Source organism: Mustela lutreola, chromosome 16 (genome assembly GCF_030435805.1).
Source record: "Mustela lutreola isolate mMusLut2 chromosome 16, mMusLut2.pri, whole genome shotgun sequence".
Classification (NCBI taxonomy): Eukaryota; Metazoa; Chordata; class Mammalia; order Carnivora; family Mustelidae; genus Mustela; species Mustela lutreola.
The window spans coordinates 25,804,865-25,831,883 of NC_081305.1; the positions used below are offsets into that span (position 1 = coordinate 25,804,865).

Sequence of the window (27,019 nt, forward strand, 5' to 3'; positions counted from 1 at the left end):
TTGGGGTAGGCGCTGACGTGCTGCATGGGTGCGGGGCAGCGGAGGTGGGGGAGGAGGAGTGGTGCTGTGCCCCGGCAGGGCAGGCTGGGCGTGGGGTGGAGAAGACTTGGGCCCTGGCTTCTCCCTCTTTGAGGAAGAACAGAACTCCTGGGCACTGCTGCCCGGGGCCCTTACCCCAGCAGGATCATGGCTCCAGCACTGCCTTTCCCTACCCTCTAAATAAGACACAGCAACCCCTCCTCGTCTCCTCTCTTGCAGGGACCTCGGCCTGAAGGCTGTGATAGCAGCCGGCCCAGACCTCCCCGCCTCAGCCGGACTGGCACCAAAGTTCCCTGGGGACCGCAGCGGAGGAAGGAAGGAAGAGGCTGTCCTTCCGTTCTCACTCCGGTGCAGCCACCCAAACAACCAGGACAACCCTTGCGGGGTCAGGAAGAGTGACACCCTGACACGTGCAGGGAAGAGAGCCTCCCCCAGGGCTGAGGCGGTCGTCACAGGCCCGCGGCAGATGCCAGCCGGGCACCTGCCAGGCCAAGGGCACACCGTCAGTGGGAGGTGCGTGCGCCTCATTCCGCTTTCTGCGGCTTTTGGCCCTTCCCCGCAGGCCCTGACTAGCAGCTGACCCCCTAGCCACTGCTGCAGGCCAGGGGCACCAGGGACTCTAGAACCTGCCGCCGGCCTTGCCTCGGTGATGCCCAAGGTGAGGCGACCAAAAGCAGCTCCGCCACCAGAGGCACCGGGCTGTCCCTTGCTCCCTACCCACCTGGCCGCCCCCAGAACCCTCACTCACCCCGTCCCAGCACTCCGGCATCTTGCCGAGCGAGAAGGCGATCCGCCTCTACCAGGCAGGGCAAACAAAGGCCTGAGTCACCAGGGTCCAGAGGGAGGGGGCAGAGCAAGGGGGAGATGGCGGTGCTGTGATGGGGTGCCGCTCCCTGGGCCATTTATATGCAGAGCCCAGCCGATGGCCCGCCCCGCCTCCCTGCGGGGTTTCTGAGCAGCCACTCGCTCTCCCCAGCCCCTGCTTCCAGATTGGCGGGCAGGAGGCGAACTGGGTTCTCATTGGCTTTCAAAGTCCTCACTCACCCCAGCTCCTGCTCCTCCTCCTGCTCCCCCCACTTCCCAGCAACACAGCATCCTCGCTGGTCCCCAGGCCCTGCATCCTGCCCACCCCCAGCACAGGCACCCCACCCCACCCCAACCCCCAGCCGCATGCGGGGATCCTGGGAAGATGAGACAAGAATCTACCCATACAGGTGTGTCCTGTGTCAGGGACTCAGGAGCCGCCCATGGACACGCACCCCAACATACGGCAGGGCACACAGACATGCCCTGGATGGCACAGCCCTTGACCCGTTCCCTGGGGAGCAGGGGTGCCTGAGAGGGCTGGGAGCCCAGCCTCCGCCTCAGGTAGGTCTGGATCACTGAGCCTTACAGGATGGGGGAGTGACTGGCTATCTGGGGCAACCTTCTGTGGTGACCCTGTTCCTGCTCCTCCTCCCCTCCCCAGGGTCTCCCTTAGGGCAGCCCCCACTCTACCCACATGTATGCCCCGTGCCTGCCCACAGGGCCATTGGCAGGACCAGCGGCATGGTGGGCACACACCAGCTCTGCCCTCCCATCTGCATCCTACAGCAAGGGGCTGGAGGCCACCATGGGAGAAGAGGAAGAGGAGTCAGCCTGCCCAAGCAGCCGGACCCCCCGCCTCCTGCAGACGCCCCAGCTCTCTGTTCTGGGGCCAACCCATGGTGGGGGCGGGGGGCGGGGGCAGGACGCACGGCCAGCACCCGTGCCCTGTCCTCCTGAGCAGCAAGGACTTGTGTGGGGAGCTGGCTAGAGACCCTTGGATAGAGTAAACTGGGAAGGAGGAGGCAGAGGAGAGAGGAGAGGAAATGGGTCAGGGAGTGGAGCCTAGGAGGGAGCCCAAGGACCGAGAGAAGCAGGAACGACTCAGGAGGGTGCTGGGCGCCTGTGCCCCCATTCCGTCTCTTTCATGAGGGAACGCGCCACTCAGGCCAGCCTGCTCTGCCAGCCCTGCATGCTGGCTGGCAGCCCTGGGGCGAGGGGGTCGCCTCCCCATCTCTGGGCATCCAGTGACCTGGTATCACCTGCCATGGGTGCTAGTCCCAGCCATGTCCTCTGCCCTGGGCGCACCAACAACTTTCCCTGCCCTATCTGTGACCTCCGGCTCTGGGGACCCTGTACTCTGCACTCTCCTAGCACAGCGAGGGTGCAGAATGGGGTATTCCCCTGCCCCTTAGAGACGGGCCATGCTCCCTAGTCCCTGAGGCCACTCTGGCACAGCCCAGCCCCTGCCCTGTTCACCTGCTCCTCCTACCTGCTCCTTAAAGGGGATGAGTGTTGTCCTCCCACTGCTCTTCTGTGGTCTCCATCCAACCTTATGCCCAGTCCAACCTCTGACCCTCTGAGGGGCTCTGCCACCCTTGGTCCCCAGGGAGAAGCTAACCCTGGATACTGCCCACTCCCAGCCAAGGCCCCCATTTCCACTCGGCTCGCTGGCTTCAAAACCACAGACCTGAGTTCAGGTCCCGTCTCCCCCACCCACTAGCTGGGTAACTCCAGGTAAGGCTTTACAATTTCTCTGTGCTTCAGGCTCAACCGTAACACAGGAATCCAGCCTTCCTGAAGAGTTGCTGTGAAAACAAGCAAGAGCTCCATGAGGGGCTCCGAACCTGACCTCGTGCCTGCCCAGGCCCTTAGGGGAGAAACAGGGCAATCCACGTGTCTTTCCACACTGTGGTCCTTTCCCTGGACTGTGGTCGGATAAGGCAAGGTCAGGTCCTAGCTAGCCAAACCTTGGCTCCACCTGTATCTCTGCCCCTTCTCTGCTGTGTGACCCTGGGCAAGTCAGTCAACCTCTCTGGGCCTCCACATCTGTAAATGGGAGAACAGCTGTGCTGTCTGCAAGGATAACACATAGTCCTCACGCGGCTATGGAAAAGGATGAAAAAAAACTAAAGCACAGAGAAGTTTACTGTCCCACTTAGCTAGTAAACACGGAGCTTTCCAGCACCTTAGCACTCAGGGCCTGGGGTCACATTGTTAAGGGCAGCAAATGCTTATTAGCATATCTCCCACTTGCCAGCCTCTTCCAAACACCTTGCACATGTCATCTTATTTTATCTCCTTAACATCCACGTTACAGATGAGGAAAATGAAGCACAGAGAGGTTCTGTCACCTGCCCAACACCACACAGGAGCAGGGACCACACCCAGGCTGCCTGCCTCCGACTCCACACTCTGGAGGCCACCGTCACTGGGAGCTCGGGATCTGAGTGCTGGGCATCGGGCATCACTTCCCGGGGAGGTCTGAGCTCTCTGTCCTCACTGTGCAGGTAAGGTAGTGACAGGCTCTGCAGGTCACACGGCCCACAGGTGGAAGGGACAGGCCCTGGACCCAGGTCTGTTGGGCTTGTTTGTCTTGCCTCCCCCACTGGCTGGGTCCATTGAGGCAAGGAATGAAAAGGGGATAAACTTCCTGCCAGGCCTTGGCCCAGATTAGGGCCATGCATCCTCTCAGCTGCTTTTCGAGGGGAAAAAAAGAAAAAAGAGGCGGCAGCCTCTGGGGGTGTAAGTGGAGTAGAAGGGCGGGAGCCTCTAACACCTGCTGTCCCTCTACCGAGCAAACGGGCCTGAACACAGCTGGCCAGCCAGCTTGGCCTGGCCCATGGGGCACAGGTTCAAAGGACCCCAGGATTCCCCTGGCCCCTTTCGTACTCCCCAGCTGTGTTTTGGGGGCTGGCGGTCGACACTACTGGTCTGGTAGGTCCCACCTGCTGTCAGCCAGGTCTAGCCGGGCCTTTTGGGGATTTTACTTCTCCAGCCCCCTTCTGGCGCAAAGGGGCTGTCTGTCCTGTCCTCCTCCGAGCTGGGAGAACAAGAAGTCCCTCTTGAGGTTCCCCAGCTGGGCCTGGGCCACCTCCCGGCCACATCCCTCCTCTCCCTGCTTCTGGGCTCCCTCTTGTTCCCCAGACCCAATCCCGTCCTCAGCTCCAGACCCCTTTGTGTTTGGAACCGGTGCTCCCAGGGGACAGGAGCACATGCACGTGGGCGGCTCCAAGGCCTCCTCTGGTGTCCTTGAAGGGACACATGACCCAGGGCCTGACGCACAGGCCTGGGATCCGGGTCCCTGCTGCAGCACGGGGTGCTGGGGGGAGGAGCCTGCCGGCCTCCCCACCTTGCGTCACCCTGGCGTCCAGACCTGGAGGCTGGGGCTATGGGGGAGGGGGCGGGCTTCCGGAGACCAAACCAAACTGAAGGCAGGCTCAGGCGAGGGGCCGTTCTGGCCAGCCAGGAGGAAGGTCCTAGAAGGGTCTGATTTGGTTCAGCAGCTTTTGATGGCCAGCAGCCCTTTGGAACCTGTGGAGGTTCCCGCCGCGTCTACCTTCAGATGTTTGCTGAGGCCCGGAAATAGAGGGCGACGATGGGACTCAGAGGGAAGGAATGGCACCATGCAGAGGAATAAACACAAAGAACAATTTCAATTTTCACAGGGAACCTGGCATCAAACTCCAGAGGACACGGTTGTCCCGGCGACGGTTTCCACGGAAACGGGAGCTATTTCGGAGCGCCAGCCTCACTGGAGGAAAGTGCTGATTCAGATGACAACATCCCAGCTCCATCCTCGCTTCCCCCAGGCCTCACCCCTGCTCTGGTCCCAGCAGGGGAGCGGAGGCCTGTCTCTACTGAGCAGGGAGCAGGGAAAGCTGGGGTGAAGAGGGGGGGGGGGTCCTGGAGGCTGTGAGAAGGGCGGTGACCCTCCTCTGGGACCAGGCTGGGCAAGGTCAGTGGCTGGCGGCTGGCAGTCCCCGGTCTGGGGAGGTGGAGCCGAGACCTACCTTCCAGTCTGTGTCCACAGCCAAGAGGAAGGTGTCGGAGTTCTCCTGGGGGAAGAGAGAGGAACACGTTAGGCCCTGCCTGGCCCAGGGGCTCCAGGGGCTCGGGCGGCTCAGCCTGGAGCAGATTCACTTGCTGTGTCCCCGGGTCCAGGTTAATGTTAACAAAGGCGACCCAGGGCTTGCCAAGCAGCGGGCAAGTTAAGTGCCTTGTGGATAAGCCTACAAGTAGCTACTCAGACCAACTTTACCTATTCATTGAAAATGTGGAGATGTCTATCTTACAGGTGGGAAGGGAGAGGCTTAGAGAGGCTGACTCACCTGGCCAGAAAGTGGTGAGAACTCTGGAGCCAAATCCTTGCTGGGGGTCCCTCTGCCCTGCTGCCCCCACAAAGTCAGACTGCGGGGGCTTCACCGCAGAGGATGGCAGGGAAGGTGAGCAGAGAGAGGCAGGACGAACACACCCACATTAGGGATGGGGAAGCTGAGGCCCCGCAAGGGAGGAACTTGGGGCTTTTTCGAGCTGCACAAAGGCTCTGTCTGGGTCTGCGGCTCCTCCCACCTTTCCAGACCTGCCTGCTTTGGGCTCTCAAAGCACAGAGGTCCCCTGCTTTCAGGCTCAATGACACCATACAGTGGGAGTCGCTGGGGCCCATCCTTCCCGCCGGGCTGCAAGTCCCATGAGGGCAGGACCCCATCCGGCTCTGCTCTCCCCACAAAGCCTGGGCCGGAAAGGGCTTCCCAAACCCAGACAGAGCTGGATGAGCGTCTGCTTTTGCAAATGAGGGGAATCAGCTTGGAAGCACCCACTGTTTGCAAGGCAGCCGCTTGCGATGCGGAGTGGAAGAGTGGGCTAGAACCCCACGTGTGTGTCCTCTGTGGGTCTGGTCTAGTGAAGGAAACCTCGTGGGGTTAAGAGGGGAGTGGCACGTGTCCAAGAAAAGCAGAGACCCTGGCCCTCTGCCTTCCTCTCTGCTGTGCCTGTCTAGAAACCTCGGCGGTGACACACGGGGCAGGCCACCTGGCTTCTCGGCCTCCATGTCCGCGAGGATTAAAGAGAAGCGCGGTCACTCTGTCCTTTATTCTCCTGCACTTGACCTTCTGGGCTGCACAAGGTTCCAGGAGGCTCTACCCATGAACACGTGGATAAATGAGACAGTCAGATCAGGACCAGGATGTTACCCGAGGACGGCGAGACAAGGACTGCTCCGCTAATGGACAAGACGGAAGACGACGCCAAATCACGGGAGTTAAAAGGAAAAGAATGAAAACCAGCAATTCGGATGTTTTACTCTCAACATAAGGATAAGTTCAACCTCCTGCTTTCTGGCAGTTAAGGTGGTGGGGGCGGTGGACAGAGTGAGCCGGCTGTAGAGGGTCTCACACCCCAAGAGGAAAGCCAGATTTCCCGTGGCTGGGACTGTGGCATACACAGTGTCTGTCCTCTGGCCTCACCTCCCTGCTCCTCCAGGGCCTGGGGGTTCTGGCTGTGGGAGGGGTGGAGAGTGCCGAGGTGGCCAGGCCACTCCTGAACCTCAGAGGGAGGGGCTGGGGGGTCTCCGGGAAGGGGACGAGGCTGGTGCCTGATGAAGCCTCTCACTGGAAGGTCACGCCCGAGCCGGAGGGCAGGGAAGGAGATCGGTGAGATTTCTAGACGCAAGACCCTAAGAGCGGAGAGGAGGAAGCAGTTTTGTGAAAAACAAAATCAACACGAAGGATGAGGCAGACAAAGGCGGGGCCTGCTGTGCGCTTCCAGCGGGCTTGGGGGGGGGGGGGTCGTCCCCGGGAGATGGGAAGGCCTTGGAGGGGCAGGAGCCAACGAAGAAAGAGCAGGGATGATACACGCCAACCCAGGGCCCCAGGAGGTCCTGGAAGGAGAGCAGGAACAGTCTGAGGCAGACGGGTGGGCGAGAGGGCCCAGCTGGAAGGAGGCCCAGCAGCGGCTTGGGGGAGTCGGAGGATGGGGACAGGGCAGGGGCAGAAGGAGCAACAAATCCCCCGCGGAGCCCTGGACACGCCTGGCATCCGGGTCTTCCAAGGCGAGCAAGCCCTGAATGGTGAGCTCGATGGTGGGTGAGGATGTGGGACTCTGCATTCCCCGGACGCAAAGAGTTGGCGCCCAGCAGACCGGAGAAGGTTTAAGAAGCGAGGGGACAGACACCTTCCTGTGCTGCAGCTAGGAGAGAGAACAGGGGGAACGGCTGGGAAAGAGAGGGCCAGAATGGCTCTGGAAGCCCAAGAGTGAGGTCAGGAGAATCTGCAGTGGCCGGGCTGGGAGCACACGGGTTCCCCGGGCGCGGGGGATGGGACCGTTGATGCGGATGTGACCAGGGCTAGAGCACGAGGTTTGTGCCAGGCCAAGGGAAGAGAGAAGCGGTGGGGGGGCTCAGGGCTGAAACGCAGATCCTTTGGCAGGGAGGGCACGTCACGGTGGCAAACTCAGGTCCGGGTCCAGGAGGGATGAAGGGGGACACCAAATACAGCAGACAGAAGGCAGGGCCAGGCTGGTCAAAGGTGCCGTGCTCACCAAGTCAGGGCGGGAGGGGCAGTAAGGACCGGGCCAGGCTGGCAGGGAAGGGGTGTGGGGGCATCGCTTGGGGTGTCCCGCAGAGGTGGAGGGTGGGAGAGCCAGGCTGGGAAGCACGAGGCCAGGGTGCCCTCAGATCTCTGTGCTGCCCACAGACACTTGGTACCTGTAGACTGCGCCTCTGGGCAGTGACTCCAGAACCCCCTCGCCTCAGCTTTTGCGGCAGGGTGCAGGGGTCCCCAAGGGCACCCTCTACCCACCTAGACTCACAAGCAGGGCGGGCTCTGCTTGACTCGAAATGGGGGGGGGGGTGGTTGTGGGGGGGGACTTTTTCAGGAAGTTCTGGGAAACTTCCTTCTTCTGAGACACATCACAATCTGCGATGACCTCGACTCTCTTCACCGAAGCCTTAGGTGTGCAAGGCTCCGCTAGGCCCTGGGGAGACCAGTAATAAAACGGACAGGATCCCTGTTAGGGGGTCAGTATTGGACCTGGAGTTGGAGAAGGCCTCTCTGAGGAGGGGGCATTGGGACAGAGCCTAAATAAAGTGAGGACAAGTTTGGAGCAAGGTAGCCCAGGGGAAAGCAGCAGCTGGGGACAGGGGTGGCTGGTTCAAGGAAGAGTAGCAGGCTCCTGGGCAGGAGAGGAGGCTGGGGGGTGGGGTACAGACCTCCTCCTGGGCCTGGGAAGGGCGGCGGTTGCAGCTCGAGCCAGGTGGCAGGCACTGGCCAGCTTTAAGCAGAAAGTGACATGGTATATTTTAAAAGGCTGTAGAGTAAGGAGAGCATGAGGGAGGCTCCTGGCAGCCCCGAGACAGGAGATGGGGGGCCTTGGGACAGGCCGGGGAGACAGCTAGAAGGAAGGCGGCAGCTCATCAGCCGCTCCCTGACCATTCCTGGGGGCTGCCCCCACATATTCAGGTCTTGTTCATTACCCCAAGATTCTGTCTTGAAGATAACGGGCGGGACTCCCAGCCTGGTGTGGCTGGGCCCCCGGAGCTCTATCCAGCCACTTTGTCCCAACACAAGGCACCCAGCGGTTCTGGTGCTCAGGTCCTGGCCGGAGGCTGTGAGAGGATAGGGCAGAGACCAGTGTGCCGAGGTTTTGGGGACAGGGCTCCTGGCTTCCCCATCTGTAAACGGAGGGGTGAGCGGCACAACCAGCAGAGACCCGGGGTTCCCACGCTCAAGGATTCTCTGAGCAGTGGATGCACAGCTTTTCTTTGCAGGGAGGGAAAAGGAGGCTGCACCAGGCATCACCACAACAAGAAAATGTGAGGTACAAACAACTCTGGAGTCTAACACCCAGTGCCCGGGAGGCAACCCTTGGGGACAAAACAATCTCAAGTGCCTTAATCCCACTGCTCTGGATGACACGGCTGGTCATAGCTGCCCTTGGTCCTCAGAAGCTTGTGAGGAAGGACAGAGAAGTCCACAGAGGAGGAAAGGCCCTGCCACTGCCCAGTGGGTACCCTCTTGGGGCTCCATGGCCTTCCAGAACCAAGGGTTGAGCATGGCCTCCTTCCCAACAGCTCTGTGACCTTGGCCAAGTCAGTTAACTTTCTGTGCCTCAGTTTTCACATCACTGAAATGGGACTCACTCTCCTAAAGAGCCTCCCTGCCTCAAAGGCAGCAAAAGCCACAGCGCAGTGGGCTGGGTCTCAGGGTGGCGGGAGGTGCCGGGCTCCCCAAGGAGGGTCCCTGGGCTCCAGGCCGTCGGCAAGACTGGAGGGAAGACACGCGGTTTCCTTCTTGGCCACGAGGTGGCGCCCTCTACCCCAGGACCGCAAAAGGCCACTCACCAGCTCGGCAGCGTCCTGGCCCCGGAGCAGTGGCTTTTCCTCGGGGAATCGCAGCTCCTGCAGCCCGGCCATGGTCACGTCGTGGAGCAGGAGCCCTAGGGAGGGAGGACGATGGTCAGGCCCTGCTGCGAATCTCCCCGGTGTAGAGGAGGACAGCACAAGCGCCGTGCAGGGGCAGAGGGGGCCACACCCACCACTTCGTTTCTGGAACCCCGGACCCCCTCCCTTCCCGGTTCCTAAGTGCAGCCTCAGCGCAGGGCTTCGCACGGGCATCGAGGCTGCGTTTGCAAGACCCGCCTGTTTAGCTCAGAGGCCGTCATTCTATTATTTGCTCTGAAAAGTTAAAACACGCTTAGAAAGAATAAAGAAGAGAAAAAGCACCACAGGATGATTCTTAAAACAATGTCAAGAAAAATTCTGCATTCATTGAGATGAAGAGGGATGGGTGTGGGGAAGCCGAATGCAGGCGCAGAAGCAGACAGAAGCCCCCTGTGGTTGGAAGTGGACAGTGGGGTCCTGGAGGGCACAGGGAGGAACAGAATCAAGGGCTGCCTTGGAGCCTGGGAGGAAAAGCCTGGCTGGGGATGGCCCTGGGAGCATGGCAGGCAGAGCATACAGTGAGGTTGAAAGAGGGGGTGCTGAGCTAAATGTTCCAGCCACAGGGAGGGATGACCGCTCAACCTAAAGCCCCCAGATACTAGCGCCCAACCCCTAACAGCTGGGTGTCCCTGGGAGACCAAGGCTTCAGTCTGAACCTCAGGAAACGGTTATGTGTGCACATGTGTGTGTGCATGCCTGGCTGGGTGTGTACATTTGGAGGAGCCCATGGTGAGGGAAGAGGAGTCAGAGACAATCTGTGGAGCACCCCCCCCCCCCCAGGATCACACCCAACCCCCCAACCACCCCCCGACACCCGTGATCCTTGCTTGGATCTTATGAGGGCACAGATTAGAATGCACTAGGAGAAAAACTAGCCAAGGAGGTGAACTGGAAATCTGTAAAATGATTAAAATTGACCAATAAATACACGAGAAAATAAAGCTCATGAGAAGTCAAGGAAATTAAAATTAAAACAAAAACAAGATACTTTCTTTTTTTTCTTTTTTGCCCATGGACTTGGCACAGTGTCGGCAGTGCTGGTAATGACGCACGGAAGCCAGCGCTTCTCGTGTCCCACCTGTGGGTGTAGAAACGGCTACCTCTTTCTGGAGGGCAGTTTTGCAGAATGAATTAAAGTGATTTAAAAGGTTCATGGTCTGGGACTCAGCAGTCCTCTCCCTGAAGGCATTTCCTAAGGAAACCAGACAGGGTACCTCGTGATTTATCTGTAAAAATGCTCACCTCAGGGCTTTCTTGAATAATAATAATAAACTAGAAAAAGCTAAAAGTCCATGAAGAAGGCACCAGACAAACTGTGGGTCAATCACTTGTGAATGATGATGTAATACTATGGGGGAAATTACTGTATTCTAATAAATGGAAGAAGAAGTTACAAAACATACAAGATCATTGAGATCACAAAATAGGACCAGCCCCGCAGACAAGCCTGGAAGGATGCACATCGTGACGTTTATGGGCATCCTTTCTGGGTGGAGGACTGAAAACAGGGGTCCACAATCTGAAATCTAGAAAAACCAGCAATTTTTAGAGACGATATGAAGAGCCCCGTCAGTTCCTTCTTGCAAGCATTTCACGGCTCATGAAGTACTTCCTTGTGCTATTTAACTTCAGCCTCCAGGAAAGTGAGATAAGGAAACCAAGAGGTTCCCCGGCATGCCCAGATGGCGCCAGGCCTGGGAATGGGGCCTTTTGGATTCCTACTTGGGTCTGGAACTCATTCCTTAGGGCCACAGCCCCCTGACCAGGAAGGGGATTCTTAGCGGTCCTCCCGTTTGTCTGTCCTGCTTCAATTCTATTTTCATCTTCTCAAGGGGGAAACCCTTGAACCTTCCCTTCTGCCCCAAAGGCTGACAGTCCCACCAGCTGGTTGGTCAGAAGGCGCACCCCAGCCTCCCCCTGCCTGTTCCTTCTCCCTGTACAAGACCCAGTGACCGCGGAGTTGGCGTGGTGAGTGCCGGGGACTCGGGCACAGGGCCTCAGAGGGAACCGATTTCTGTGACAGACGGTCAGGACACCAACGTGCAGCTCCAGACCTTCCCTGGGCTTCCTTCCCTCCTGTTAGAAGCAGGAAGCATCAGTATTAGGAAGCTAGTGCCTCGAGATTACACGGGAGTCCCCACGGGAGCGTAGTTTGGGGTTCAAATAGGCTGAGGTTGGGCTGGCAGCTGCCGGTCACCCAGGCCTCACGGACATAATGGAGAGCTGCAGAGAGCTCTTGGGAGAGCCCCGTCCTCGGCATAGGGAGGTCCCTGCCCGCTCAGGCCCCAGGTCCCGCACCTCCGGTGGTGCATTCTCTTCCCAGTGGTTTCCGGGGAAACCAGCTAACACAGGGCAGATGGGCTGTATTTTTAGAAAGGCATCCTCTCCCCTCCCCCCTTTCTCTCCCATCCTTTCTGATGTGTGCACACTCATCCACGGCGGAGGTGGGGGAGGGGGACGGGCAGCTGAAAGAAGAGCCCCCTCCTTGGAAAACTCTTCCCCCATTAGGACTTTTTTTTTAGCAGCCAGTTTCCGGGAATAACTACCTCGACTGAACGCCCTGGCAGCACTGGGGTGTCCCTCCCCTCACCCAGGCCGGTTACGAAACCCTCCTCCCCAAGGATGGAGCTATTCAGAGGACTGAGAGTGGGCAGCACAGGGACAGATGGCCCAGGATCGAGGGGGCGGTGGGGAAGGGGGCTGGAGAGAAACCTGATAATCCAGGGAGCTGGGAAGGCGCGGCAGCCCCGGGAAAGCACAGGCAGCCCAGGGCCCCGCAGGTGGTGATGTGGGGCTGCAGACCAGAGACATTCCGACTGGGCTGGCATAGAGGCTTCTTCCCGGGGAAAGTTATGGTTAAAAAAAAGAAGAAGAAAAAAAGAAAGAAAAGCACTAGATGCTAAGTTAAAGGAAAATGTAATTCCTTATGAAGTCAACACATTGTACACCTCAAATGTTCATAATGTTAAATAGCAATTCTATCTCAGTTAAGCTGGGGATAGGAGAGAGATTCCCACTAACCTCCTGCAGAGGTAGCTGGGTGGGGGGGGCTCAGGTGGTGGGGGTGTGGGTGGAGGGGTGGGTGGGGGTGGTGCACGGAGCTGGGGGGCAGCTGGGGGGATGACCCCAGGGGTCTGGGAAGCAACAGTGATGGTTCTTCTCACCCCCACCCTTTTTTCTCCCCTCGGATCTCTGACTCCCTAAAGGCAACCCAGCATGTTCGATCCAAACAAGCCTGGGACCATTCTAGCACTCCGCTTTCTTGCTCTGTGTTGAGGCCTGGAGTCATCGGAACACTGGCCGATACTTCTTCACTCGCTGCCTAGCTTTACTTTGGGCGAATCACGGAAAGGATGCTTATCTGTAAAATGGGAACCCAAGCATTCCTGATTCCTCTGCCTGCCTCAGAGGTGCGTCAGAGACAACAGACAGAAAATGCTTTTTCAAAGGAAGATTTTGGTATCCATTTGGATGAGACAAAAAGAATTGAGAATAGGGCACTGGGGGCTTCCTTTACTTCCTCTGCATACTGAAGGCAAGCCTGGAGCTCTTTTCCTGCTGTCTTCTGCTGGAGGAGGGATCCCTGCTTACTGGCAGGGAGGCTACACTAATGTTCGCTATGGAGGGAAATGGCCTTTTGGTGTGACAGAGACTGTCCGCACAGAGGAGATCCGGGACTGGTGACAGGGGCTCCTGGGCAGCATGAATGGGGGTAATCACCCCCATTTGCAGGGGTTTGGAGGAGTTTGGAGCCCTATAAACCCTCAGATGAGTTAGGGTTAAAAATACAGGGGCGCCTGGGTGGCTCAGTGGGTTAAAGCCTCTGCCTTCGGCTCAGGTCATGATCCCGGGGTCCTGGGATCGAGCCCCGCATTGGGTTCTCTGCTCAGCGGGGAGCCTGCTTCCTCCTCTCCCTCTGCCTGTTTCTCTGCCTACTTGTGATCTCTGTCTGTCAAATAAATAAATAAAACCTTTAAATATATATATATATATATAAGTGATTGGGGGTGCCCTCCTGGGTGGCTCAGCAGGTTAAGTGCCTGATTCTTGATCTCGGCTCAGGTCATGATCTCAGAGTGGTAAGGCTGAGCCCCGGTTTGGGCACGGAGCTCGCTCTCTGTCCCTCCCACCTCTCAAAAATAAAAAGATAAAAAAAATACATATATATGTAAGTGACTACTATGGTCATTCCTGAAACTATTCAATGTGTCCCTTAAAGTGATCAGCAGTAGCTACATCAACTAATAAAGCAATTTCGGAACGGAAACACTGCTCAGACAGTGGAAGGGCATGTCTGGAAATATACTGTGGGGAGCTTTGTTGTCTCAGCAACTGGGGACCCCTACCAGTATTAGGGTTCAGGAGCCAGACAGGACAAGGGTGCCATGCAGGGACAGTGCTGCATGATGAAGAATCACTCCCCACTCCAGGAAACCCCTCGCTGTCCCACTAAGCCACACAAGAACTGAAGCCGCAGAACGTTAAGACAGAGAATGAAGTCAGCATAGGCAGGAGAAGCCCTCCAGGTGAGCCACACCTTGTGGTGCAGGAAGAAACTGGACTGAGAGAGGAGGGGCAAGAGTGTGTAATGGTTTGTATTCTTTCAGCTCTAAGAGTGAGGGGGCCTCTGGCAGGTCATGGTCAAGGTCACAGTGCAAGGTGCCCTGTGGATACTGCACTCCTGAAAAGTCCTAGTTATAAGATCCCATTATTACAGGAAAAGTCACAAGCAAATGAAGTAAGTCACAACCAGGAGCAGAGTCCGAGGGGGCCTGGCCAGCTCCACCAGGGGGAAGAGATCTGGGCCATGGACAATGACACTGCAGAGGGTGTGCTTGTGACGCATGTCCAAGCCTGTGCACCCAAGCGCCTTTCTACCAGTCTCCCCATGTCAGCAAAGTAGTTTGAAAAGAATCCCCAGACACCGGGGGACAAGAAATTTCTGGAGGGACCCCAGAAAATGAGGAATTCTTCCAAAGGCACTATCTAGGGAATTTGGAACCATACCTATAGCTGGCCCCTTCCAGCCCTCTCCCTGTCCCCATCCTGACCTCAAAAGGCTGGGACAGCACCAGGGTCAGAGCCTGGATAGGACGAGACCTTCCTTCAGCATCCCTGTTCCACGGATGAGAAAAGAGGAAGGCGCAAGGCGGGAGTGACAGGTGTAGGTCCCTTGTGGCAGATCAAGGAAGGGAACCCAGAGCCTGTGCTCTTGAACCCACACTCCATGTACCTTCTGCCTCCCTCGGGAGATGCCTGACAGCAGGATACGGGGGATGGCACTTATTGCTGGCCAACCCTTCTAGATCTTCTCTCTGGCCATGGTCCCTTGATTCATACCAGTCTGAACTAGGCCAGCTCTGTTTTCCCCTTGATTTGGGCCTATGAATTCCCATTGCCCCATAACTGCAGCCACCCTAACAGCACACACCCTTATCCTTCCAGCACATTCCACTGGGCTTAAGGCAGCCATATGTGGATACTGACACTCACAACTGAGGTCCCCAGCAGACCCAGTGGACACATTGCTACCCACAGGAAGCACGTGCCTTTGCTTGTGCTGTTCTCTCCAGCCCGAAGGCCTTTCCCCATCACATTCCCTCATGACCCCAAAACCAATCACGAATCTTTTCTGAGAGCACCTGATATGTTTTTGTTGAATGAGGTGAATGACTGATTCTTCACTTTAGACTCCAAAGTATCAAAAGACAGATAGCATTTAGCGTGGGTGAGGGTGTGGAGAAACAGCACAGGGTTTTATAGACTCTGAGGTCCGATTTATATACTCTTGGTTGCACTGCAGTGGGCTCAACTTTATTTGGAGTGGAACTTGGTAGTTTATAAAAAATGCAAATATCTGTCAACTCTGCAAGTCTGTCTTTAGGTATTTATCCTAATCACAGGATACACTGTGAGGCAGGGTGTGCAAGGATGCATTGTTTGGAATAGGAAAAAATAGGTGGAAACAACCCAAATGACTGTCAGGAGAATGGGACATCTACACCCCGAGCACCATAAGCTATTTAAAATATGCGGTATTTCTGTATTTCCGCTGAAATGGAGAAAGCATTCTAAAATACGCAGTCAAGATAAAAAGGGATATCACAGAATATTAAGTATAAACAAACCCATTTAAGCAAAACATATGTGTACCACAATACATATATTTGCAAATTTAAAAAAGAAAAAAAGACAGGGGCTCCTGGAGGCTCAGTTGGTTAAGTGTCAGCCTTCAGCTCTGGTCATGATCCCAGGGTCTGGGGATCAAGCCCCACATTGGGCTCCCTGCTCAGTGGAGAGTCTGCTTCTCCCTCTCCCTCTGCCCCTCCTCCCTGCCTGTGTTTCTTTCTCTCTCCCTCAAATAAACAAATAAGATCTCTTTTTTTTAAGGTTTTATTTATTTATTTGACAGAGATCACAAGTAGGCAGAGAGGTAGGCAGAGAGAGAAGGGGAAGCAGGCTCCCTGCTGAGCAGGGAGCCCAATGCGGGGCTCGATTCCAGGACCCTGGGATCATGACCCGAGCCGAAGGCAGAGGCTTAACCCACTGAGCCACCCAGGCACCCCAAAAAATAAGATCTTAAAAAAAAAAGTCCTCACCTTTGTCAGGGGAGCTGTAAGAGTGCTTGTCTCTAGGGAAGGATATGGTTTGGAAGGTAGAGCAGGAGATTTTTACTCCACGCGGCAGATTTGATCAAATCTAAGATACCACTGATTCTAACTCACACTAACATTTTATGTATCGACAGACGTGAAAAAAACATTGCCAGTTCAGACATAACCCACCCCCCACTTTAAACATTTTATCCTGAAAGAATTTCAACTTTCTAGAGAAAGTGAAGAAAAAACAAAGCCCGGAAATTGCCCACACCCCCATCACCCGGCTTCCCCTAATGTCATCATGCTACAAGACTAACACAACTAGGAGAAACTAGACAAGGCAGGAAACGAAACACTGCCACGATGTTGTGAAGTCGTCTACAGACCTTGCATCAGTTTCAACAGTTTTCCCAATTATGTCCCAATCCACAATCCACGTTGCTGGCAGTTCTTGTGGACTCGGGGACAGTCTGTCTCTGTCTTTCATGATGCTGACACTTGTGATGAACATGGATTGGCTACCTCTGCAAGACGCCCCTCCGTTCGGGCCTGCATGCCGTTTCCTGAGGCTCAGGCAGAGGTTACGCATTTTTGGCAAGAACAGAACAGACACCATGTGCCCTTCTCCTCGCATTCCATTAGTAATAGGTGATGTCAGTCTGTTTTACTGCTGGGGATGCTGACCTTGACCCCTTGATTCAGGTCATGTCTGCAGGTTTCTCTAAAGTTACTACTTTCTCTCTGTAATTAGTCAGTATCTTGTAGGAAGACACTTTCAGATTAGGCAACCTCCCGTTTCCCATCACAGTTTCCTCCACTAATCGTAGTAGCCATGGACGCCTCTTGCCTATAGTTAATTACTGTCATGTTTTCTTAGGATACTTTTCTGTTTCGAGCATCCCTTCTCCATTCATTAATTGGAGTCCTCCTGTGAGAAAGAGCTCTCCTTTCTCTTCCATGTATTTCTTCATTCAATGACTCGCTTACATCTGTATGGACTCGGGGATAGTTATTCTATGGAGTGGGTTGTAATTCATTGCTATCATTATTTCATTGTTTAAACTGTGTCAGATTGGACCATTGCGGGGCGGGGGGTGGGCGGGGGTCCCTCCATGTTGGCTTCTCCAAGTTGGGTTCTTTAACTCACACCCATTACTTTCTGAGTAGCTTCTATTTTCTAGCCCCTTATGATGTTCAAAACTCACTTCGTATTTTCTCTGCCGGAATCCTGGAATCAACCACTTCTCCAGGGAGCCCAGTCTCCTTGCATTGCAGGGTGCTGTTTAGAAACCAAGATTTAGGCACTAGGGATGCTCACCGCCACTGGGGTGCCACTGTTCTAGGGGGTCTCAACAGGCAGAGTTAGGATATGTATGTCAGTAAATTAACACACACACTTCTGTATCTATCTGAGTGTGTGTGCACAAATCTGAAATTTATACTGATTATCTTCAATTCCCAATTCAACACCAGTTTTTTCTAAAGAAATTTTTCATTTTCATTTTTTTTTTAAAGTAGGCTCCACACCCAACATGGGGTTTGAACCCATGACCCTGAGATTAAGAGCGGCATGCTCAAAAAAAAAAAAAAATTTTTTTTTTCTAATTTCCCCCTTTTTTGTAATTTTTTTTCTGTCATGGTAAGAAGTCTGGCCCTCATCCTCCATAATATTTTTGCTTATTTGTTTACTCCTAGGATACACACAACGTAGTTATTTATTTTTTAAAGATATAATTTATTTCAGGCAGGGAAAGAGCAAGAGAGAGCATGAGTGGGGAGGGGAGAGCAGGGGAAGACGGAGAAACAGGGTCCCCCCTGAGCAGGAAGCCTAGTGCAGGGCTCCATCCCAGGACCCTGGGATCATGACCTGAGCTTAAGGCAGACACTTAACCAACATAGCCACTCGGGCATCCTCACAAAGTAATTTTAGAAGAGCTGCTCAGATAATGAGTTCTTATTATTCAGAAATCTTTGTACGTACTTTATCTAGTTTTTTGTCCTTTACTCTTTTAGACTCATACCCAGATTTTTAAACTTTTTGTTTCCTTGTTTGAGAAGGGGAGAAAGGTGGAGAAAAGCAGAGGGAGAGGGAGAGAGAGAATCTGAAGCAGGTTCCATGGAGCCTGACGCCAGGCTTGATCTCAGGACCCTAAGTCACAACCTGAGCCGAGATCAAGAGTCAGACGCTCAACAGACTGAGTCACCCAGGTGTCCCAGACCCATATTTTTAAAAGCATCAATCACTCTTGTAAATTAAAAAGGAATGTACACATGAAATAAGTTCTTTAAGGTCTTCCTAAAACCTTTCTACATTCACAGTCCGATGCCCCTGAGTCACTCTGTCTCGGAGTTGTTGCAGCCGCGTGCTGTTCCATGCAGTCCCTGCTCCTCTGACGTCAGCATTTGACATCAGGGCTTCCCTATCATCCCCAGGATTTTCCTCCCACTGAGAACTCGGAGGTGCGGAAGGCAGCAAGGACAGCTGCTGAGCCCGCCTCACCGACACAGACTGCATTTTAGATGTTCAAGTACGGAAAAGATACGTGTCTCGGAGTTGACATAACAGAACTCTTTCATAAAATTTCCTTCTGCTGAGGCTCAGCTTCTGCTGGAGCTCTGTTTCGGTGTACATCATGGCTCCAGGGATAAAACACAGGCCTACTAAACCTCCAACCCCAGACCAGGACCAAGGAGAGATGGAACTAGAATCCCAGTAACACATTCCATGTGGGCAGCTGCTGTAGGGAACCAATAAGAGTGTCCCACTGTGGCAGAGATTAATTGTCCACCAATATCAGCTCTCCCTGTCTTCCTTAAGTTTCCTTTTTTTCTTAAACTTGGTATTCATTCATTCACTCACTTATTCATTTATTTAATTATAGTATGCTCTACACCCATCCTGAGGCTTGAACTCACAACCCTGACATCCAAGAGCTGCATGCTCTACTGACTGAGCCAGGAGCCCCTACATCCCTACATTTCAGATGGGCAGGTGGATCACAGGAATAAAACTTATTTTTGACCACATGACAACATTCTGCCAATGAGATGTAAATGGAAACACGAGATTTAAAGGGAGGAGACATGCCATTCTTCAATCCACCCTCCTTCCTGCTGACTGGAATATAGATGTGACAGTGGGAGCTTCAGCAGCTGTTTTGGACTCTGGGGCAGGATATTAAAGAGTCTGGGTACCTGAGAGTCATGAAGCCATCATTCTGGGTGGCCTATCTTCAGATGCTGTTTATAAAATAAATACACTTTTATCTTGTCAGTCTATCATTATCTTGGGTTTTCTGTCCCATTCTGTTCAAACTATCTAAACATGGGACATTTTTCTTGGAGGCCCACCCTAACATGCTGAAGGAGCAGGAAGCAAAGGGAAAGGAAAGGGCTTGCCCAAAGGAAATCAGGGGGATGCTAGAACTCAGCCAGAACTTGCAGCTTCCCCTTTCCTGTGGGCAGCATAATCCATGAAGCAGTCCTCTCTGTCGCTCTTCAGCAAGTGAGCCAGCTCCTTCTCCCTCATCCCTCATAGGCTCACAGTAGCTGTGCTGATATGGGTAACCATGACCTACCTTAATTAGCTGAAAAGCCCAGTTTGGCTTTTTTTTTTTTTTTTCCCCCACAGATTCTCAAGCTGATTTAACACCAGTGCTTGAATTCAGCTGTGTATCTGCCTCATTTGGCAAGTTTCCCAGAAACCAAGATATACTTGTCCTGGATCTTTGTGCAAGATTTAAAGAGGTAAGCTAAGGCAACAAGCCTCGTCCAGCTCAAGGGGCTGCAATATGGTCTGAATTAAAGAGAGAGTAAGAAGCTTTCTTCCTGGGCATTTTCCCACAGGAAGCCCCGATCCCCCCACAATGCCGTCATGCATTAGTGTTTCCAGGAACAGCATTCCCCCAGCAGAGAAGGGCTCACTCCACGCGACTCCCAGCGTCTTTCCACTCCAGACACAACGTCTCCAGAAGGGGCCTTTGAGCATGGACCCACTCAATACCTAGGTCCCTTCTTCTCGTCATGGCACCTGGTTTCTCTTTGGGAGACATCCCCCCTGCTCTATTCTCAACCCATGGGCTTCAGGTGTGGAGAACCACAGCTCCAGACACGTGGCTCAGACCAAAGTCTTTTTTGCATTCATTTATTCACCAGATACTGACTGAGCACCTACTGTATGCTGGGCACCGTTCCAGGCACTGGAGACCATTACAGACAAGACATCCTACCTCTGGGGAACTTTCTAGTGGAAGCAGCAATCAACATGTCTGAGTAAATGAATACACAGTGTGTCAGATGCGCCAAGTTATCTGAGGAAGCGGTGTCAGAGAAGGGACCAGACGGCAGGTTTGGGGGGCTATGGTCTGAAGGGTGCACGCAGGTAAGGGAGAGGGCCCTGCGGATGTGGAGAAGCCCTCAGGGCAGAGAGAAGGGCAGAGGCTTGAGGCAGCCGTTTGCCTGACGAGTGCAGGTACATGCGAGGAACCCGGCATGGCTGGAGGGGCAGTGGCGGGGAAGGACCTGGGGACAGAGCAGTAAGGGCAGGAGCATCAGACCATATTGTGCCTTGAATGTTGTTGGAAGAACACTGGTTTCTCTGAGTGAGGGGCCCTGGAGCCTTCTGGAACTTTAAAGACACCTTCTACCTGCTCTGTGTGGAGCAGAAATGGGGGTGGGAACACGGAGACCAGCTGCAGAGATCCAGAAGAGACTCGAAAGTGACAGTGGAGGTGGAGAAGTCCTCCGATTCTGGGTGCGTCCTCAAGGCAGGGCCGGTGGGAGCTGTGGGCCACTGGACGTGAGGCATGAGGGAGGGACAGGAGTCAACAGTGACTTGGGTTTTGCTCTGAGCTACTGGAGGAAGACAGCTGGGAACAAGAGGCTGGGGGACAGCTTGGGGACAGGTGTAACCTTGAGTGGATGTAGCTGCACCTGTCTGGGCTGCTGACATCACCACAGAGTTGGGGCCCAAACTCATGAGACGGGATGGGGCCAGCTAGGGGGTGACTGAGCCCAGAGAAAGGAGAAGAGGGGAAAGCAGGCGTGAGGCAGGAGACGGGAGCTGGGAACCGTGTGAATGCAACAGAGGGCCTGGCCTCAGAGACAGACAGGAAGGGCTGTGAGCTCCAGTCAGGGCCAGGCCCTTGCTGGCCTCCTTAGGGGTAGAGAGGTGATGAGAAGGATGGTCTGCGAGCCTGCCGCCATCTTGCCATCTTTTTTTTTTTTTTAAGATTTTATTTATTTATTTGACAGACAGTCATCACAAGCAGGCAGAGAGGCAGGCAGAGAGAAAGGGAAGCAAGCTCCCTGCTGAGCAGAGAGCCCGACACGGGGCTCCACCCCAGGACCTTTGGGATCATGACCCCAGCTGAAGGCAGAGGCTTTAATCCATTGAGCCACCCTGGCACCCCCGTCATCTCGCCGTCTTGAGGCAGGGCCTGACTTAGAACCTAACCAGCTCAAAGGACTGAACAGGCAGGAGTTGGGGGGAGGGGAGAGAGTCTGGTGGCCCTGTGTGCCCTGGGTCCACTGTGCTGTACAGACACTCCCAGTCCCCTCGGTGTCACTCTATGTTCAGTTTCTGCAAAGAAGAGTCCTCACACAACGTCTACGGTCTTCTCCCCCACATGGTCCAGTGCTCACACAGGGGCCGCGGGGCCCGGGTCGGGGAAGGGAGGCTCACAGGCTTGGAGGCAGGAGTTCATCTCCACACTCGAATGACATCGGCACGGTCCACTCCAGCTGCTCAGGGCTTTTTCAGCCCAGCACACCTTGGGGCCTCCAGGCCTCCTAGATGACCACTTCAGATTGCAAGGGACTTCTGGGTGGCCATAACAGCCCCCTCCACCCTGTCCCAGGATGCCAGCAAATATTCTGGAAGTGGCTAGGCCTTTGGGAGAGGTGGGCTGAGAGCTCTCACCGTAGGCACGAGGGAAAGCACGTGCAAGGACTCAGGGTTTCTCCAGGCAGCGGGTGGACGGGATTCTCCAGGCAGCCTCGTGGACATCCAGCTAGCCTCCCTGCTCCACTCCCAGGCCCTGGGCCCCAGCAGTCCATCTCTACTCCTCAACACAAACACAGGGAAGACTTCGGGTACCCTCAAGCCCGGCCCCCAGAGCAGAGTGTCAGGAAACGCTCGCGGCTGCACAGAACAAGATCCTGGCTACAAACTGCGGACTTGGCTATGGGAACCACCCGCCCCCCCCCCCACCAGACTAACTAGATTACAGGCCAGAAAGAGTCCCCCAGGAGGCTAGGGTCCCCCCATCGCACCTGCCAGAGACAGGGTGCATCACCAGGCACACAGCACCTGCCTGGCCTTGTCTCTCCCAAAAGGTGAACTGAAAAAGCACTTAGATCCTCCAAGGCATTTGTTGTGGGGCTTACGATGTGCCATCGCTCTGGCTGGAGCGTGCCTTTCATCTGTGGTATGGGGTTTCGAGCGCTTGATGACTACGACCAGAGCTCTCTGTCCCCATGCAGAGAGGGGTTCGTGTCAATGCTCATGGGGTGGTCTTCTGCTTACAGAACAGCATCACGGCACTCTCAGCTGACCCTGCCGGCACGACAAGGGGCCACAGGGCTGGGGCTGATCAGAACCAGCTTCCCCCAACCAACCCCACGGTCTGTCTACCCCCCCCCCCATGCTGCCAGACTCTGCAGAGGCTCCCAGTCGGCTCTGCACGCCAGACTTGGGTTCCTGGGCTGCTTTAGCCAATCACCACCATCTCGGAAGCTTTAAACAAGACTTATTTATCATCGTATCATTCTGGTGGTCAGAAATCCAAACTCCATCACACTGGGCGGAAATCAAGGTGTTGGCAGGACCATTCTTCCTCTGGAGGTTCCAGGGGGAGAATCTGCTTTCCTGCCTTTTCCAGCTTCTAGAACCCTCTTCCTTGTGCTCCTTGACAGATGGCCTGTCCTCCACCTTCAAGGCCAGGAGCATGCAAGGGAGGAGTCTGGGTGCCCCCGTCACCTTCTTCCACACTCTGCAGTCAAATCCCCCTCCACCCCCCTTCCCCGTAAGGATACATGTGGTGCATTTAGGGTCTACCTGGCTATTCCAGGAGAATGACCCCATCTCAGGTGCCTTAACTGAATCACACCTGCAAAGTCTCTTGTCCTAGAAGGTAACATTTCTAGGATCTAGGGGTTAGGATCTGAGTATCTTTGGGAGCCGTTACTCACCTAACGCATCCCCCGCCCGTGCTGTGGTCTGGCCGTCCTTGTGTGCGTCTGACTGTTGACTGTGCCCCGGGTGACTTTGGTGGCTTTCTCCTCCCTGCACTTACGGAAAACCGACTTCAGTATCCACCTTGAAGGACGGCTCTGCCCTCAAGTTTTCCAAGAACACCCCCTCCCTAGCCCTGGACTTCAGCCCTTCCTCTGAGTTCCCACTGGGTTGATTTCATCAGAATCCCAGCATTTAGCACTTTCCCCTCTGCGTTTGTTCATTTTTAGTTTTTAAAAATAGAACTCGAGTTTCATGTAACACACATTCCCTGAGAAAAGTCAGAGACACAGAAAAGAAAAAAAAAAGTAAAAAGCACATAGAATCCCTACTCGCCGAGGAAACCACCGTTGACATTTTTCCTTATGCCCTTTCATCATTTTTCACTGCTGATCAACATGCTGAAGAGGGATTTTTCTAAAAACAAACAAACAAACAAAAAACCCCTGCACTGTTTGGAAACATATTTTGGGACTCTGGAGCCAGATATCCTGGTTCAAATTCCAGCTAGCCACTCACCATCTGTGTGACTTATGGCAAGTTATTTAACCTCTCTGTGCCTCATCGGCCTTAGCTCTAAAAAGGAGGAGATAATAGCGCGTGCCTGCAAGGGTTGTTAGAATACACAGAAAGTGCTCAGGGCTGGGCCCAGCACGTGCCAAGTGCCGTACAGGTGTGAGCTGTCATCACTGTTATCATTATCATTAGGAATGTAAGGGAACGTCTGCTCAGGTGGCCCAATCACCTTAGGTAGCATGATTTGCAGCTGCTGGGCTTCCCTGGTAGGACGGCACTCGCATCCATTTATCCTCTCTGTTGTTAGGCACTTACATTGTTCCGTTTTTTTTTTTCTTCTTCTCTAAACAACTACAGGATAAACATCCTTGAACAAACACCTCTGCACACATCTTTATTTGTTCCTAAAAATTCAACTGCTGAGTCACAGATCACACATGTGTTTGAACTTCTGATACATCACTGCCAAGTGCCCTTCATAAAAGTTGCCCCTCCCCCAAACTGGGGCCCTGGGCCAACTCTAAAGTCTCTTCTGCCTGCAGACTAGCCTCCCTACCTGTCTGGGTGTCCCCCGCACCCACCCTTGCAGTTCCCCTGCCCGCCCCGGCGAAATCGCGACGTTTGCTGAAATGGATGAACGGGAGATGAGGTTTGGGGATCCTATTTTCAGCCTCCTGGGATAAATCTATGCTTCTCATTTTCCCCCACATGTAAAATGTGGGTCAACACACCTGCCAAGACTCAAACACTATTTAAAGGTCGTCTACGAAATTGTGTGGGACTACATATTCCATGCATTAAAACGACACTGAAATTCCAGACAGAACAGGCAAAAGTTTGGCTTTTTAATCACACATCAAGTGATTAAATTTGGGCATTTTTAAGCCACTTCCAGCATCCAATATCAAGGCTCCCAAGGGACCACACTAGGGTCCCAAATCCGCCCTGTTAGAGCTCTCTCTGGTCTCTAAGCCACCCTGGAGGCATACTGTTTGCGAACAAATGCACACGAGCCATCACCTTCTTCTGTGCAAGCAGATTGATGGCCCGCTTGCCCCCACCACAAAAGGCACGGAGAGTCTGCCTTCGAGGATGGTAGCAAGTTTGTGCATGGGCCTGGCAGTGTCCTGGGCTCCTTTTCATGGTGGTCATGAGGGACGGCCCCTATTCCCATTTTGCTGGCCAGGAGACTGAGGCTCAGAGAAATTAAGAATTTTCTGAGGAGCTGAGAAAAACAAATGAGAGCCTGACATTACATTCTCTGGTCGCCAAATCCCTGCCCTCCCCACCCGTCAAGACACCGAGGGCGTCTGGAAAATGCTGGTCACCGTGGGCATCGGTCCTCCGTGAGACTTCCTAGAACGGCCCCTACCACCCACTTCTCTCTGCAACAAATAGACATGCTCAGGCTCCGTGTGACACCTTCCGGACACCTTCCTGACCCCACAGGAGAGGGGCACCTGGCTTTCCGCACCTGATGTCAGAGCTGTGATGTCACTCCAGATGCTGTGCCCCCAATTGTCCCATGTGACAGGAACCTGAGATCTTAGCAGAGTCCCCCAGGGGCACACCTCAGGGCAATCAGGATTGTGTGGAGAAGCCAGAGAAAGAACTGGAACATTCCAGAAGACGAGACCCCAGGACATGGAAAAAACTTGGGGACATCAGCCCTACAACTACCATTTGCTGACTGCCTGCCGGACACTGCCCTCAGCATTCATGCCTGTTCTCACAGCTCACTGCTGAGGAACACGAGCAGGTAGGTGCTGTGATGATCCCATTTTACAGATGGGAGCAGTGTAGAGCAGCTCAGAGACTGGCCAGAAGCCAGGCAGTCTGAACACACAGGATGACTCAGGACTCAGGGCCGCAGCTGAGCTCCCCCTCTTCCCAGCTGTATGAAGGGACTGACCTCACTGGGAAAATGGGCATACTAACAAACGGGGAGAATGTGAAAACTATAAACAAGCTGGAGAAGTAGGCATTCAGCCAACAGGTTTAATGAATCATTTGCTAATGCTGACGTGGGGGGCAGGGAGTTACAGGTCTCTAAGAAATTATCCTGGAGACATCCTGGAGACATATCAGATGGACAGGCTAGGTGTGCCCGGGTTCCGCCGACAATTATGGGGCACTTGCTATATGCCTCCACAATAAACTGGGCACTGTGCTGACCTTGACCTGCTCATCATCCAACGATAGAGGCGGGTCAAAATCTCACAGACGCAGGTGAGCAGGGTAAGGTGGAGTAGGGACAGAACCAAACTTCCTAGGGGCCAACCAGCCAGGGGAAGGGGTGGGGGGGACTCTCCATTACAGGAACAGCAAAGATTAAGGAACCAGAAGGAAGATGAAGCCTCAGAGGTGCCCACTGGGGCGAGGCCCCTCACCTGTGCTACCTCAGAGAGCCTCATGACTCTCAGAGAGGAAGGGGTCAGAAGTTCCATCTCTAAGAGGAGAAACCTGAAGTCAGAGAGGTTAAGCTGGGGAGCAGTGGGGTTGGGATTTGAACACTTGTCTGTGGGACAAAGAAGAGGATGGGAAGGGGTTGGGGGAATGGCTGCAAAGACCACAAGGCAGAGAGTGAAGGGATGCACTGGTTTTCAGGCCCTGGTGAGAGGTGCAAGGGTGGGGGCCCGTGACCCACAACAACAGTGTGACAGTGCCTAAGGGGATCCTGTTCCAGCTGGCCAGCAGGGAGGGCGGGGGAGGAGGCTTACAGAGTCTGCCAGAATGCTCAAGCCTGTCTGATGAGGGAGGGAGGGGCCCTGACCCCAGTACTCAGGAGATAACAGCGCACTGCCCCTAGGACCCCAAAGCTGGACCCCCCACTGGAGCCCCCACACATGCCTCCTGAGAGCATTCTTCCTCCAGGTCCTTCTGAAGCCAAAGACGGGAAGGGGAGGATCCAGAAGTTCTGCCTTCCATGTAGGGCTCCAACACCCACAGGCTTGTAAAAACTTCCCTCAAGGGCATTAGCAAGTGCAGTGGCCTGTGCGGTTCCCTTTAAAGTCCTGTGGGCTGGCTGGCCTCAAGTGAGCTCTACAGGGAAAAGCTCATAAGGGAGGGGAGGGCCAGCACCGGTGGCTAACTGGGCTCAGAGGTGGCCCCGCTGAGCACCTGGGCAGATTTTCCAGGGCTTCCCTTGTGAGCCTGTCGTGAGCTGCAGGTGAGTTAGCTCTCCCTCACAGCCGGAAAGTGCACCAGACCTCCTTCCCCCTGTGCCCGCCCCTCCGCATCACTCCCAGGGCCTGTGTATGAGCAGGTCTCTCCATCTGCAGCCTGGAATGCCACCTCTCTCTCCAGTAACAGAAATGGTCTTTTAGGGTCCAGTTCAAACACTGCCATGCGCTCAAATCTCTCTGCTTCCCTCCAGCAACCTCAGACTCC

The 27,019-nt window shown here is 54.4% G+C and overlaps 1 protein-coding gene across 5 annotated transcripts in view; it reads right to left on the bottom strand.

The window, feature by feature from the left end:
• NDRG4 (NDRG family member 4) overlaps nucleotides 1-27,019 on the bottom strand; it is a 40,868-nt gene that overhangs the window by 12,121 nt on the left and 1,728 nt on the right. For 3 of the 5 annotated variants that reach the window (XM_059152701.1, XM_059152698.1, XM_059152699.1), the window contains 2 exons: nucleotides 9,182-9,276; nucleotides 4,857-4,901 (listed from right to left, as the gene is read on the bottom strand). In XM_059152701.1, the coding sequence (XP_059008684.1) occupies nucleotides 4,857-4,901; nucleotides 9,182-9,253 (117 nt within the window). In that variant the 5' untranslated portion in view covers nucleotides 9,254-9,276. Of the gene's footprint in view, nucleotides 1-787; nucleotides 935-4,856; nucleotides 4,902-9,181; nucleotides 9,277-27,019 lie in introns of those variants that run through there. The other 2 variants (XM_059152702.1, XM_059152700.1) reach the window with 1 other exon arrangement.